At 35.5% G+C, this 16,652-nt stretch overlaps 1 protein-coding gene across 3 annotated transcripts in view; it reads right to left on the minus strand.

Annotated features, from left to right (window-relative positions):
• The window catches only part of SECISBP2L (SECIS binding protein 2 like), a 72,225-nt gene that overhangs the window by 15,289 nt on the left and 40,284 nt on the right, over window positions 1–16,652 (minus strand). For all 3 annotated transcript variants that reach the window (XM_027840882.1, XM_027840884.1, XM_027840881.1), the window contains 3 exons: window positions 4,809–4,971; window positions 3,400–3,620; window positions 2,198–2,352 (listed from right to left, as the gene is read on the minus strand). In XM_027840882.1, coding sequence (XP_027696683.1) covers window positions 2,198–2,352; window positions 3,400–3,620; window positions 4,809–4,971 — 539 coding nt within the window. The remainder of the gene's footprint in view (window positions 1–2,197; window positions 2,353–3,399; window positions 3,621–4,808; window positions 4,972–16,652) is intronic.

A 16,652-nucleotide genomic window follows, 5' to 3' on the forward strand; every position in this document is an offset into this window, starting at 1 on the left:
AAAAATGAGCTGAAGAAGGAAACAGCAAATCACTCCAGCACCTTTGCCAAGAAAAAACCCCAAATGGGGTCACAAAGAGTTGGACACACTGAACAACAACAAACTAGAAATACTATCATTCAATTCTACAAACACTTAAATGTATTCTATATATCATATTGAGTAAGAGATACAAGGATGTAAAACAATGTAATCCCTACTCTCAGTCTTAGCTAATAGATGAATGAGCTATACACATGCTTCACAAGATAGAACATGATTAAGTGTATGACAGAGGTCAAATAGAATGACTGGAAAGATTCAAGGAGAGATCATCTCCAGTTGGGAGGTAAAGCAAAAGTGGTTCCTTAGCTGGGCCTTGAAGGAGGACAAAGATGTCAATAGATGAAAATAGGAGAAAAGAAGCCTTTTCCACCCATAAGGACAGGACAAACAAAGGTATGGAAGCAAAAGTGGGCAGAGCAAAAAGATGAGACTTTCCCTAAAGTGTCGGAGAGGGAATTATATGGTGAAGCCAAAAAATAAAAAAGATCATTGTAACATCTTTTTAAACACACAGAAGAGAACCGAAAGAAGTTCAGAAGGAAGCACAAGCGGAATCATTTTGAAAATAACATGCAGAATTTATTATATGTATATATATTTTGAAAAAGTGATATGAAATGGAGATTCAGTTTCAAATCTTGTGTTCTGTTACACATATAAACATTCTTGGTGTTTAAAGTCTAAAAAAAAAGGCAATGGGCAGGCAGCTAGGTGGTACAGTAGATAGAGCTCCAGAGCTGGAGTCAGAAGGACCTGAGTTCAAATCCAGTCTCAGACACTTGACACTTACTGGTTGTGTGACCCTGGGCAAGTCACTTAACCCCGATTGCCTTACCAAAAAGCAAAAAAACAAAAACAGGCAATGGGGAATGACTTAAAGATTTATTTTTTTTTTTAGCAGACTGGTGCAGTATATAAATTACTTTGGTAATACCTTGAAAGAGAATGAGAAAGGCTGGAGGGAAGGAGAACAATTAGAAGGTCATTGCAATAAGCTAGAACGAGAATCAGAAAGAGAGAAGGGATAGCACAAGTAATAGTGACAACAAGCACACATATGAGAGGAAGGAAGGTGATGAAAAGCTATGAAAGGAAAGCATCAGTATGAGAGAAATCTCAGAACAGAGGATGAAGGAAAGGGCAAAAAGTCAAGAATGACCTCAAGTGTTAGAAGTTGACTTCGGTAATATCTATGGAAGAAGGTGTTCTAACTAGTCAGTATTCATAATCCAGTCTATTTTCCAGATATATCACTACTGTGGAGAAGACTACAACGGGATGTCACAGCATGATGAAAATATCTCATAAAATTAACACTCTTTGTCTATGAAAAATACCAGTGAATAACCTTCTGATGTTGATTTATTTTCCCAAGGATGCTTTTCTATTGGGAAAAGAATTCACTGACAGTTGACAAGCATTCTAAACTACTTGGCAAACATTTTGCTTATTTTAAATTGATTCCAGCTTATAAATCAGTTATTTCAGTAGGCTCACCATAAGCAGCCAGCTAGTCTCTCTTTCTCTAATGCTATCTTAATTACAACAAATTCAATATACTGAAATAAACTAATCACACACAAAGACTTGAAACATATAATATCCTCTGAATACATAAATTGAGTACTTTGATAACTACCCTATAAGAAAAAATACATGATAGCAACTAACTTGAGATGATCTAAAATAATAATGGTACTTTCCATAATGTTACAGATTTAGAGGAAGGGAAAGGAATTAGCATTTAGATAGTGCCTACTATGTACCAAGTGCTTTTTTACAAATATTATCTCTCACAACAACTCTGCAAGGTAGCTGCTATTATTATTTCCATGTTACAATCAAAGAAACTGAAGAAAAGAGGTTAAGTGATTTGCCCAGGGTCACAGCTAACACGTGTCTGAGACCAGATTTGAACTAAGGTCCACTGTACCACCAGCTACTTCTACAGAGACAGATTTAGTCTACTCATTGCTGTAAATGGATTTATTTCTATAAAAATTCTCTCAAGACTGGGGGAAAAGTATAATAGTAACTTGGGAATTTTCTATTTACTCTGCCATATATTAACTCATTTTTTCAAACAAATATTACATTGACATGTGCCTCCAAAATATGCTACATATAACTATATCTTCTGAATTCTTATTACCTCAGCACCAGAGTAGTTGAATATCCCGACAACACTGACAGGCACCAGCTTGTTTACACAGCGGCCTAGAGCTTTCCGTCCAAGTGCAAAGACAAAAGGGATTTCTTGTTCCCGTGCCATAGCTATAACATTATAAAGTGCCTCATCTAGGCCACCTGAGAAAAAAGTCCAGTTCACAAATTTAAGTGATTTTACTCCCTAAACTGAGCTAAAACTCTACATCTAATATTCCATATGCTCTAAATTGAGCTAATATTCCATTTTTAAGTGGAAAAAAAAAGTAGTTCAAATGACTTAAGTTCCTATAGCACACTGAACATAAAATCTCACATCAATAATATTACCTTCTATTCTACATCTTTTCCATGTATGTATATCTTGTTTCCTCAACTAAACTGTAAGCTTCTCAAAAGTAGGATTCTTTTCTTCTACGTCTTTTGTAGGTATCTTTTGCCTAGCAAAGTGCCTGGGAGTTGAATAAACTTCAAATCAACAAGCATTTAACTTTTCATAACGAACTACAAATTAGTTTGCTGTTATAAATAGACAAACATTCTTTTTCTCTCATTCTCAGCTCAATTAATAAACACACTATGAAGTAATTAAGAAAATCACAGACAAATGTTTTCAATATGTTGCCTATGGACAAGCCTACAGTTAATGGCTCCAACCTATTATTCCATTTGAGCAAAAGAAAACCAATGGCACTTCTCTGCTCTTTGAGCAAACAAAGTATAAAAAAAGGGCAAAAGTGCATTTGTTCCATAGAACATAAGTCTGTAACAACAGATTTCATAGTACTAAACCTTTACCAATGATGTTAAGAGTAACATTCCTTCTGTTACTTTTAGCAGAAAGAATGTAAAGGAGAAGAAAAAGAAGCATTTGGAAAGCAGATGGCTTCAAATGGGTTGAGAAACACACTTACTGGACACAGCTACTATTCTTATTTTTTATGATCTTAAGATGGTTGAGCAAATATGTATCCTCATTAACAAGAATGAGTATTTTCTTTGAAATGCAAGCTCCACATTTTAATTAAGTATCCACGTTTTGAAAGACTCTTTTTTTCTCTTCAATATTTTATAACAATGTCAATAGAGAAAAAGCTACATCCTCCTTCAGTGTGTAGCACACTATACACTACAGTCATATACATACATACCTAGGCACTTCAATAGGTAGGCAAACCACATTCCTACCTTTTGACTGTATTTTTTCACAATTGGGAGAAATAATAACACACTTGATCTTGTTTAACTTCATATGCTTGGTAACCTCCCGAAGGCCCATAACTAGACGTCTTCTTGCTTTTGCTCTTACAGGATCCTTTTGGTAAATGCGCTCCTGAAAACTAACAAGCTCTTGAAGAAGCAGAGTCACACATTCATCAATTTCTTTACAGAGAACCTGATTACAGTACCTGTTAAGAAAAATATTTTTTAAAAGTTACATCTTTGAACACTGGCCCCAAATTTATTTTCTTGCATCTTTCTTTCTTCTTACAATGACTCTTAGGAAACATTTACTATAGAAAACCTTAACTATAATATTAAATTAAACACTCCCTTTATCCAAAAAATAAGAAAGTATATTATTAGATTCGATTAAAAAAAACATAATATGGAAGCTTCTTAAATCCTTTAAGTAACTTATTTATATGCAAAAAGAGGAAAACCCCAAAATAATGAATTGGACTTTATTGTTTTCAAATTACAGCATCTGACATTTTTCTAATCTAAGCAGGAATAATTTGACAATGGCATTAGGAGAAGGAAGAGAAGACAATATAGTTCAAATAAGTATCTAAGTTCCTAAAATATAAAGGGAGACGGTTTCAAGCATAAGTTGCAATATTTTTAACATATAAAATTAAGTTCAGTAAGTTCTTATTTCATTCTGGAATTCATTCCATATATTATTACTAATGGTTCACAGGAAATTACTCTCAGCTGACACATGTGCTGATGATGCACAATGGTCAATTCCTTAAGAGTTTACATGACAGTTTTGAAAACCTAACAAAGATCTACAAAAAATACCAAAAAAACCTTTGTGTAGAAAGCATTTTTTGTAGTGGGTTGGAAGAGTTTGTCTCAAAGGTTGATACAAAGTACACAACAGCAAAAGGATTTCATGGAAAATCCAAGATAATCCTAAAAGTAAGATACTGACAAGGTATCCCAGGCATGCAGATCAACAAAGTTTTACATAGAGAATAAATTCATTGTTAAATTATTTCTACGTGAAATACATTTTGATAGCTGCTGAAATAGGTAAATGTTTTAACTTAATGAAATTGTTCATTAAAAATAATTTTTCAAATAAGTATTTCCAAAGGATATTAAAAAAAGATTTGTGAATGAAAGGCAAATTTTATTCAGAGTTCAACGAAAATACAAGTCTATGCTCATTATATTCTTGCATATGCACACACAGTAACAACAAAATATTAACGTTTAAATTCAGGACTGCCATCAGGATACTGCATCCTGATAATGTAGTCACTCTGGTTCACTGTAACTCTTCACATGGATTACTACCAAACCTCATTTCATAAGGCACTATAGGACCTTCTCCTTGTAACAAAGAAAAATATCTAAGATCTTACTCTCTAAATCTTTTGCTGTGGATTTTGGTAATTGCTGAAGATGCCATTGGACTGCCTATCCCTGAGCTGGCAGGAGAGCCCTGAGACACAGGTGTCATGCAGTATGGAGAATTCTGACTTGCTGGAGAGAGTGAAGTATCACTAGGCATACTTAGTCCAGTATCTGAAAGTTAAAAAAAAAATATTAGTTTAAAATCTTTCCAAACTCTCAAACTCCAAGCGTACTAAAAAATTTGGTATGGCAGATGGTTACTTCTTCAAAATGTTCAGAAATTATCGACAGTACATTAACATCTTTTAGATTACAAAAAAGGAAACATTAATTTTATATTATTAAAATGTGAAATTTTCCTATTTCTATTTAAATAATTTTTTAAACTCTCTAATGGCCTGAAATTAATCTATGTAGAAATATCAAAGGCATGGAGATGTTAAATTCTAAAATATGAATACCTAGAAGATTTACTGCTAAGAACAAAAGGTGTTAAATCCCTTAGCCATTGAATTTCTTCCCATACTTCACTTTTCCTAGCCTTTTCTTTGTACTGCTTCAAACACTTATTCTTCCCATCTACTCCTCAGATTTTAGTCTACTTTATTTGATTTAAAAACTTAAAACTCCACAAAACATAACAAAGCACCAATATAACCATATAATGATAATTATGAATAAAAATATGCTTTAGCCAACAAATAATGTCTCCCTCAAATCTCTGTGTTCTTTTGTAACTATTTTTACATACTCAGTCACCCTGCATACTATTTAAACTCTACTCTGTAGTATTTCCCATCCTTTTCCTAACCTCTCAAAACACTTAACTTCAATTAACATAGCAAAGCTTTATCTCAATCTTTCTCTTCCATTTGGCTTTTTTTACTCTTTATTTAGACCTTCTCATTTTGTAAGTCACACTTTCTTAATGCTACCACTTTTCTCCTAGTGATTACTTTTCTGTTTTCCCTTAACAACTAAATCCAATGGAAAATGCTATTTCTCCATATCTCTATCTACTATTGGCTGCCCTTTACTCACTTCAATACTCATGATTTTAGAAGGCAGCCAAATACTACTCTTTCTAGGACCTTTCTTTCTAGATCTCTTGAATAACATACTGCATGTGAAAAAGTTTTATATATCATAAAGAGTTATTGAAAGCTAAGTTACTATTGTTACCTTCAGCACAGTCAACCACTCACTTCTCTGACCAACTTAATGGTTTTTCTTTCTAAAGACAGTAATCTAGTCTGAATGAAGCACCTCCTTCAGCTACTCCTCCTTCACCAACCCCAATTTGACCTCACTGTCCCTCCTGGATTCAGTTCTTGATACTCTACTATATATATAACTCCTCAGGGATCTTATCTTCTACTAACAAATACAATCTGATCTAATTTATAGAACAGTACCTCTTGCTCTCTAGAACAGTATCAGAATGTCTTTCTAGATCACAAATAGGCAAACTATGGCCTGTAGGTCAGTCCATTACCTGTTTTTGTATAGCACAATATTTGCTTTTCATTCTATTCCAGTTGCTTAATGGTAGCAGCCATCTGATTTGTCTTCTCCTTCAAGTGACTGTTTAATTCATTTTTTTTTTGACTCCCAAATCTGAACTCTGCAGCTTAATGGCTAATTCATGCTTTATTTCTAACTAGCTACATTTAACAATGTAAAAACCATTCTTAGTTCACGGACTGTTAAAAAAAAAGTGGCAGGTCAGATTTGGTCCACAGGTTATAGTTTGTTGACCCTTGTTCTAGATGATTGGTTACCACATCTAGCTAACCACAGTAAAAAGAAATTTCCTGTTTTCTTCACTATACTTCTACTGACCAGTTCTTCAGTCCCTTTCTTTTCTTTTCAAACAAATAAATTAAATTGATGCCTTTTGTTTTTTACATAAGTCATTTGCAGGTATATTCCTCTACCTCTACTTCAGCCATTTAAGAATCAAACTCTCCCTTGTTAATAAAGAAAAACAATGAATCAAAAACAACATGATACAGTGACCTTATCTGACAATCTAAACAATATGCTGCCCTTAAAATTCCACATCTCGTTAGTGAGAAGATAGAGATATTTTTCATTAACTGTTCTCTGGGATAATTATTGTTTTTTCCAATTACTCAAATCTCAGTTTCCTTTTAGTAATCTTTTCATTTACATTACTATAGTCAGTCAAAATTGTTGTTCTGGTTCTGTTTATTTTACTCTATATTAGTACATGTAAATCTTCCCATGTTTCTCTGAATTCTTCATATTCATAATTTTTGGGGATCCAGATCTACAATTTCATTAGTGTGGAGAACTTCCAATGAGGCAACTCCTACCAATGCAACAACTTGGGCCCTTCTCTGCCTCTTATGATCGTAGTGAATTGCCTGAAACACTGAAAAGCTGGGTGAACCAGTGGACAGGATCAAAAAGGACCTCGACTCACACCCTCCCGACTCAAGTGCCAGCTCTGCTGCCTCTCATTTCCTCTCATTTCTAACTGCATTGTAATATTCCATTACATTCATATAACACAGCTTCTTCAGCCCTTCACTACTTAATGGACACCCACTTTGTTTCTAGTTCTTTGCTAACACAAAAAGTGTCGTTGTGGCCATCCTGGTCTCTGTTGAAATTTTCTGTTTTTTATCTTTTTGGCTTATAAACAGATTAGTAACTTTTCTCATGTAATTTTGTAATTAGTAACATAATTTTAGACATGCTATATGTAGTAACTTTTCTCTATAATTCTGTAATATTATGTAATTAGTAAGAGAGGGTATGATAAGATTAGCTTTTCTCATGTAATTCTGAATTATTTTACAAATAGTTGGACCAAGTCACAATTTCACCTTGCAATACTGATTCCATTTTTATGACCTTTGCTAATCTGCAGAGTGACAGTTAAAAACTTGGACTTGTTTTAATTTGCATTTATCTTTTTATTGGGGTTTAGGTCATATTTTCACATGGACATTGATAATTTGCAATTCTATTTATCCATATTCTTTAATAATTTATCCACTAGGCAAAGGCTTTTGATCTTAGATGTTTGTGTCAATTCTATTTCTTTGAATATCAGATTTTTATCCAATTGATCCAAGATTGTCCCCACCCCCAACAAATTAAAGTTTCCCTTATTTTGATTTTGTGTCTACAAAAATTTTTCAATTTAATTTTAATTTAATGTAATGGAAATTATCTGTTTTGTCTTTTATGGTTACCTCTATCCTTTGTTTGGTTAAGAATTACCTTATTGAGAAACACAGCTCCTTCAGTTCTCTTATGATTTTTTTTTTTATGCTGTGACCTGGATATTCAGGCCAATTTCCTATTTGGAAACTATTGTATTATATGGTGTTCCACTGTTTCTGACATTACCACCAACGAGATGGTCCCCTAGACCAGCACTAAAGGAAAGTCGCAAGTGGGAAAAGTTTAAGAAGCCCTGCCCTAGACCAAACCTGAATTGATTCATCATTATTCTTCACTAAGTCAAATGTAAAAATTATGCTACTCTTGTACCAAGAGAAGCTGCATAAATCTGCCCTTTCCTTTCCATTCCAACCATAAAAGTAGGTTCTCCTGAAATTCTAGCTGAAGTTATCACCTCTTCACCAGCTTCTTCTATCTAAAAAGTTACTGTCAAATATCAAGTATACTTTGATCTTGTCAATTCTGCATCAAAATTCTAATTCATCTCAATTGTTTTTCAAATAAATTTCAAACTCTTGACAAAGCTGAACTTCAAGCTATTATGCCAGCTGACTAGGGCTAAAAATCTTTATGTTCTGCTAGTCATATGTATCCACCTACAGTCCCGACCAAGCTGCCCCTTCCTTCAATGGTTCCCCATCCCCAGAGCTCATTAAAGGATGCTAGAGGATAGAGATTATTGGGCTGGTGGAGGAGTTCTCTTCCCAATGGCTCCAGCTTAAAATCTGCTCATTTGGAGCAGCGTTAAGGGAACCAGTTAAGGGAACTTCTTTCTACAATGGTCCCAGTCTGTCACCTGCACAGAGCTATCTAGTAAAACAGAAGCCCACCAAGACTTAGGATCTTCCTTGATACCAGGTCCAAAGGCTCATTTGCACTCTAGGATCATTGAGCCTTTTCATCCACACTGCTGTTTATTCTTCTGATGTGCTGTCTCTCCCAACTAGAATGTAAGTTCTTAAAGACAGAGATCGTTCCTGTTTGTATTCTAAGCACTGTGCTTATTGCTAGACACAGTTAGCACTCAATAAGGGTTTTTCCAAGGCCTAGCACAAATACTACTTAGTCCATGAAGTTTCCACTGAAGCTACCTATGATTTTTCTCCTTCCAACCTTGCATAATCTTTTATATCTCTTATGTGATGGAGATTAGTTATAAAAATATCAAGTGATTAATGAATACATAAATAAACTATATGTAACAGCAATATGATACAATGATTAACTGTTAATGACTTAGCTATTCTCAGTAATAAATGATTCAAAACAATTCCAAAGGACTCATGAAGAAAAATGCTATCCACCTCCAGAGAAAGAAGTAATGGAGTCTGAATGCAGATCAAAGTATACTGTTTTTCACTTAAATTTTTTTTGGTCTATGTTTTTTTTTTTTCCCCACAACATGACTAATATGGAGACATGTTTTACATGACTGTACATGTATAACCTATATCAAACTGCCTACCTTCACAGGGAGGGAGAAGAGGAGGGAAAGGAGAGAATTTGGGACTCAAAATTTTAAAAAACAAATGTTTAAAAATGTTACATGCGGGGTAGCTAGGTGGCACAGTGGACAGAGCACCGGCCCTGTAGTCAGGAGCTCCTGAGTTCAAATCTGGCCTTAGACACACAACACGCACTAGCTGTGTGACTCTGGGCAAGTTACTTAACCCCAACTGCCTCAACAAAAAAAAAAAAAATTGAGCTTACTGGGGCAGCTAGGTGGTACAGTGGATAGAGCACCGGCCCTAAAGTCAGGAGGACCCAAGTTCAAATCCGGCCTCAGACCAAACACTTGACACTTACTAGCTGTGTGACCCTGGGCAAGTCACTTAACCCCAATTGCCTAAAAATAAAAAAATTAAAATTGGATTAAATTAAAATTTAAAAAATAAATGAAAATGTGACATGCAATTGGGAAAAAAATAAAATATTATTAGAAAAAAATAAATATACTGTATTATGTCACATATTTAAGTATATATGTTTTTTTTTTAAACCATGCTAGAATGTAAGGGGCAGAGACCAGGTCTTACTTATCTCTGTAGCTCACATAATGCCTTATAAATAAGTACCAAATAAATCAAAGGTCACTTTACCTGCAAAATCTTTCCTAAAAGCAAAGCACTCTACCAGTATGTCAAATATTTACCGAAGCTCCATTGTTGTCAGTCAGTCGTTCAATTGCGTCTCTTTGTGACTCCATGGACTCATCCATGGGATTTTCTTGACAAAGATACTAGAGTGGTTCGCCATCTCCTTCTCCAGTGTATCCTCATTTTACAGTTAAGGAACTGAGGCAAACAGGAGTTAAGTGACCTGCCCAGTTAGGAAGTGTTTAAGACCAGATCTGATCTTAGGTCTTCCTGACTCCAAGCCCACTGTTCTATCTACTCTACCACCATCTGTGCCACCAATCTACATAATTAAAATGCACTATAAAATACATATTATTCACAAATAAAATAAATAGTAAATAACATAAGGATCAAATAACTATATACATTAAGCATCCAATAAGAAAGTTATGTGTTATAGTGGAAAAAGCAGTACATTTAGAGTCAGGAGACCTTGGTTTGCATACCACTCTCATATTTAGTATTATAACACTTAACATCTTCAAGTTTCAGTATCTTCACTTTTAAAATGAAAGTAATACACATACTAACCAACATTACAGGGCCATTGTGAGGAAAATACTTTATCAACCTTTTTAAAGCACTTTATCAAAGTGCTATATAAATCTGAATTATTTGAGTTATGTACAATGCACACCAAAGTACGTATGGAGCACACAAAACATCTTTCCTCTCACTCGTACAGATTAGTAGTGTAAGGGAGATAAGTACACACCAAAAATTTAAAACAGTGTATTCCAAAAGTCTTAGTCCCAACCCTGTATAATATCTGGCACTTTCCAAAGCTTTTATAAGAGGTGGAAACAGTAACCCATTCTCTATACAATTTCAGTGACAGAAAAGATGATTATAGCTTAGAATACTCGGAAAGGGGATCATGGAAGAGACATTCTACTCAGTCTATGTTAGCAATACAGTTCTTAGAATATCTAAGCACATTCCGTTCTCATATATTTTATATACTGACTTCTTTCCATTTCAAATTATGTCTGCTACAGTGTGGGAGACAGGATTAGTATATGTCTCATAGTTAGTAGTAATTTGTACTGAAAATAATGATCCTTACTTATTATTACACAATAATTATGTGACTTTAAGCAAGTCAGGGAAGGAGGTCAAGAGCCCTGTATTCTAGTCTCAGCTCTATCACTAATCAAATCTGTCATCTCGGGCAAAGCACTAAACCCTTCTGAATTAGACAAAATGGCCTCTGAGATCTATGATACGTAACATTCTATGACTTTAGAAAGGGTAGGATTCAGATGGCAGAGTTGAAATTTGGGGACTCCACGAGAAGGAATCTATAAGCAGAGGTAGAAAAATAGGAACATTTAAGACACATTCTGGGAACAGTGAGTAACAGTTTGGCTGCAGCAGAGGTTAATGTAAGGGAGTAGTGGGAGAATGGAAAGGTGAGTCTGAGCCAAATTGAAGAGGGCCTTGAATCTGAGTGGAGAGTGTAGGCTCTACTTCCATAAACATAAAGGAAGATTTGTGATTAAAAGACAGACATGAGGAAAACTTTTTTTTTTTAATAAAGACTAATCTGCCAGCAGTGTTGTGCAGCATTGTGGCACAGTAAGCTAGCCTCAATGTGAAGAATCAATCAACAAGCATTTATTAAGTGCCTGGGATACAAAGAAAAAAACAAAACAGCTCCTGCCCTCAAGGTTCCTAACGAATACTGGCTATGTAACTCTGGGCAAGTCACTTAACTTCTCAGTGCCCCCAAGAACAGGAGCTGAGCTATTTGATGGAAGAGGTTTCCCATCAACCCTAGACCTGGCTTCATATCCTATCCAACTATCTACCCTGGTCATCTCTTTGCCATCTGCCCTGCACTGTACACATGATGTGAAAGATAAAAAAGAAACACGGGAAAGCAAGAATCTGCTAGTGACTAAATAAAAGGGTTAAATCAAAGGTGATTCCTCTAAGTCTCTGATCTTCTTTGACTAGAAAAATGTTAGAGGTGGTTTGAAGAATAAAATTTCTGTTTTAGACAAGTTGAATTTGAAATGCTGATAGAACAAAACACTATTAGGTTTTGTGTTCATCATGTCTGGTGCACATTCAAAAACATGGGTGAGTCAACTATGGTAGAGGAGAAAGCACTAGCCTTGGATTCCAAAGACCAGCATGGAAGTCCCATTTCTGACACTGAGTGAGCTTTGCAATTGTGGACAAGTCATAATCTTTCTCATTCTGTTTCTTCATTTTTCACATACCATTCTGGTTTAAACACGGACAATATCTCAAAAGGATGCTTGAAAGGAAAATAATTGTACATAATTAACATACCATACCCTGTTGTCTCCAAGATCAAATACAAAACCATTCCAAGCCCTTTATAATCTAGCTCTTGCCTACTTTTCCAGTCTTCTTTATTCCCCTCCACATACTCCGATCCAGTGACACTGGCCTCCTGGCTGTTTCCTGAACAAGATGCTCCATCTCTTGTCTCCAGGCATTTTCTCTGGCTGTCCCTCATCCCTGAAATGTTCTCCCTCCTCATCTCTGCCTACTGGCTCCCTTAGCTTCCTTTAGGTCTCAACTAAATCCTATCTTTTACAGCAAGCCTTTCCCAATTCTTCTAATTTCTAGTGCCTTCCATCTGTTAAATTGTTTATCCTATTTTTCCTGTAGATAGCTTGTTTTTATATATATATATATATACACACACACACACACACACACACACACACATATACATATATATGTAGATATAGATATAGATAAAGATATTTGTCTGCATGTTGTCTTCCCCATTAGATTATGTGTTCCTTGAAGGCAGAGACTGTTTTTTGCTTCTTTTTGTATCTTCAGTCCTTAGCATAGTATCTGGCACATAGTAGGCACTTAATAAATATTTAATGATTGGTTAATACTGAAAAATACATTGTTAAAGCTTTAAAGAACTCAAATCAAATTTAGTCATTCTATTTAATCATAACTTGATTTCTGTCGTAATTTTTGGTGTATAAGATTTTTGTACAAGCCAGGTGTGGAGAAAAGTCTGGACTATGTTAGGGGCAATACTTTGTGTCAATCAGTCAACAAGCACTTATTAAGTGCTTTCTATGTGCCAGGCATTGTGCTAAGTTCTGGAGATACAAAGAAAGGCAAAAACACTGTTTCTGCTCTTGAAAAAAACACATTCTAAATAGGAGAGAATTCATGTATAAAACAATACATATCAGATACATATAATGTAAATGGAAGTAATCTCAGAGGGAAGGCGTTAAGGAGTAGGGAGAACCTGGAAAGGCCTCCTCCAGAAGGTGAGATTTAATCTGAGTCTTGAAGGAATTCAGGGAAGCTAGGAGTTGTAAACAATGAGAGAAAGCATTTGAGGCACGACATTCAGTGAAAAGGCATGGAGTTGATAGATGGAATGTCTTATGTAAGCCAATAGCAAAATCACTTTATTTCTACAGTATATGAAGAAGAGTGAAGTATAAGAAAAGTGGTCATCTAGACTCTGCTTAAAGCCTTCAATAGGAGGAATCCATTAACCCTTGAGGTAATCCCGTCCACTTTTAGATAAATCTAACTGGTAGAAGTTTTTGTTTACATCAAGCCTAAATGTGTCCCTTTACAACTTTCATTCATTGTTCCTATTTGTACTTCATGGGATCCAGAAGGTCAATATAATCCCTCTTCTACGTCACAACCCTTCACATAAGTGAAAACAACTATCATATCCCTCCTTGGTTTTCTCTTCTTCAGACTAAATAGCCTCAATTCCTTCAACTAATCTTTGGGCAGCATAATGACTATGCCTTACATCCCATTCAGCCATCCAACCAGGCCATTTTATCATCTGTCCTGTTACTGCACATGTACCCCCAACTCAAACCCCACCAGTTTTCCACCTGTTGCTCTAAGCACAGTAATCAATTAATACTACCATTTCTTCAGGAATCAATGTGTCAACTGATTGTCCTATGGGTCAACTCACCATCCCTATGATTCACCAGACCAAAACCTGCCTTCTCGGCTACCATTTCCTTATATATTGTTTCCCTCTATTAGAATGTTCCTTGAGGAAAGGGACTGTCTCAGTGTTTATAACTGCTTATCTAGTGCTAAACTAGCACAATGCCTGATGCATAGTGTTTCATAAGTGCTTTCTGTGGATTCATTCACAATCTAAAACCATTCACTGTTCTGGACCAGCCTTTTTAAGATTTATCTAGCTTAAAGATAAACAGGGCACCCAGAACGGAGTACAACATTCTTGATAAGGTCTGACCAGGGCAAATTACAGTGGCACTATCACCTCCCTAATGCCAGCCCTTTCTTGGTGCTACCTAAGACTGCATTACTTTTCTTAGCTCCTATATCACATGGTCTTTTGTGCTGTTTGCAGTACATCAAGTCCTCCAGAACTTCTTCAGATGAACTACTATCTAGTCATGCTATTTCTTCAATCTTGTACTTGTGAAACTGACTTTTTAAACCGAAGTGTAAGATTTTATACTTATCCCTACTAAATTTCACCTTATCTGATCTGGCCCAACGTTTAAATATGTCAAGATCATGAATTTTTTTTTTTTTTTTTTGGCTAGGCAATAGGGTTAAGTGACTTGCCCAGAGTCACACAACTAGTAAGTGTTATGTGTTTGAGGCCGAATTTGAACTCAGGTCCTCCTGAATCCAGGGCCGGTGCTCTATCCACTGTGCCACCCACCTGCCCCAAGATCATGGATTTTATCACATATGTTAGTTATTTGCAAATTTGTTCTCTCTGTCTTTATCCCAAGTCAGTGAACACAATTTTAAACAGAATATGACTAAGCAAGATCCCTAGGGCATGCCACTGGAAACCTGCTAACTAACTGAAAAAGCATGGTGTACTGGGTAGAATTCCAACCAGAAACTTAAGTTCAAATCACACATATGTATGACTATGGTCAAGTCATTTAACTTCTGTAAGACTCAGTGTCCTCATCTGTGAAATATGGGTAATAATAATATCTACCTTACAGGATTGCTGTATGGTTTAAATGGAATTAAGTCTGTAAAGAGCTTTGCAAATTTTGAAGTACTATAGAATGTCAACTATTATCATTATTAACATTGTCATTAATGAGGACATTTTGGAATCAGGTGTTCAACAGTTTCCAAACTAGTTAATTTCTGACTAGCCGTTACCTTCCTATCTATCTTTTTCAATAAGAATAACTTGAAAGACTTTGTCAAATGCTTTCGTAAAATCTAAGTAAACAATGCTACAGTACTTCCTTGACTGACCAGTTCAGTGACACTGTAAAACACACAACTGAAGTCAGTCAGGTCTGGTATGTGTTATTCTTGATAAAGCCTTGCTAACTCTCTGTGATGACCGTATCCTTTTCTAAATGTTTACAAACTATTCCTTTAATAATATGCTGAAGATGCTTGCAAAAATTTAAAGTTAAATTTAGAAGGTTTTAGTTTAGATATCTGGTTCTATTCTTTTTTTTGAAAATTAGAACACTATTTGCCCTTCTGTAAACTTGCAGTATTTCTCCAGTTTCCTGTGATCTTTGCGAGGTCACTGGCAGTGGCTTAGTGATAATATCTACCAGTCCTTTCAGTACCCAAGGACACAGTTTTATCTGGGCCAGGTGACAAACTCAAAGACTGCTAGGTCCTCTCTTATTATTTTCATCCCTATATCTGGCATCAATTCCCTATTAACCACTTTTATCCCTCTCAGGCCAAAGAACATTCTCCTTAGCAGAGGAAAGACAAGCAAGAGATGCTCTTCACAACTGTCCTTGAATTTCATCCTAACCCAGAGCAGTAGTCATATCGCTTATTTGGTTCTCTTATTTTTCTCCCAGTAAAACAAAAAACAAAAGACACTGATCCTTTTTTTGTTACACCTGGCAATCAGTGCCAACTCTAGTGCAAACCCTAATATTCCTAATCCTATTTCTATAGGTCTGTCCTGTTACCTGCACTTGCTTTTTTCTTCTGTACTTGTCTTTAAAAAATTTAAGTTGTGCTGAGTTCCCTCTTTATAAAACTGGTAAGCCTTTTTGGAGAATCCTCTTTTCTACTCTTTATTAGAATGGTTTCTCAATGTAATTATCTTCAGAAATTCATTCCTGAGTGTTTCCCATCACTCCTGGGCTGACTCCCACAGCAGAAGATTAAGCCATGAAAGCCTATTTATCCTTTCTTCAACAATCTGAAACCTGCTCTCCCCAAAACTTGGATATATGTCAAACTATTTCCAGCCTTACCCTTTCTCTTTATCAAAAATTCTATGCTGGAATTTCTATGATACTTCATCTAAGTTTCCCATCATTTCTACTCCATCAACCAGTTCTTTGCTGCTGTTGAGGATCAAATCCAGAATATGATTTCCTTACTTTGTTTCCCTTGCCTTTTGAAAGATGAAATTATCATTAAATCAGGTTGAGAGACTATTAGCTACTCTACTTCTGGCAGAAAGGAAATGTTCTCACAGATGTTAAATAATGGAAATCCTTCATCACTATC

This window comes from Vombatus ursinus, unplaced genomic scaffold (genome assembly GCF_900497805.2).
Source record: "Vombatus ursinus unplaced genomic scaffold, bare-nosed wombat genome assembly UNPS02014848.1, whole genome shotgun sequence".
Classification (NCBI taxonomy): domain Eukaryota; kingdom Metazoa; phylum Chordata; class Mammalia; order Diprotodontia; family Vombatidae; genus Vombatus; species Vombatus ursinus.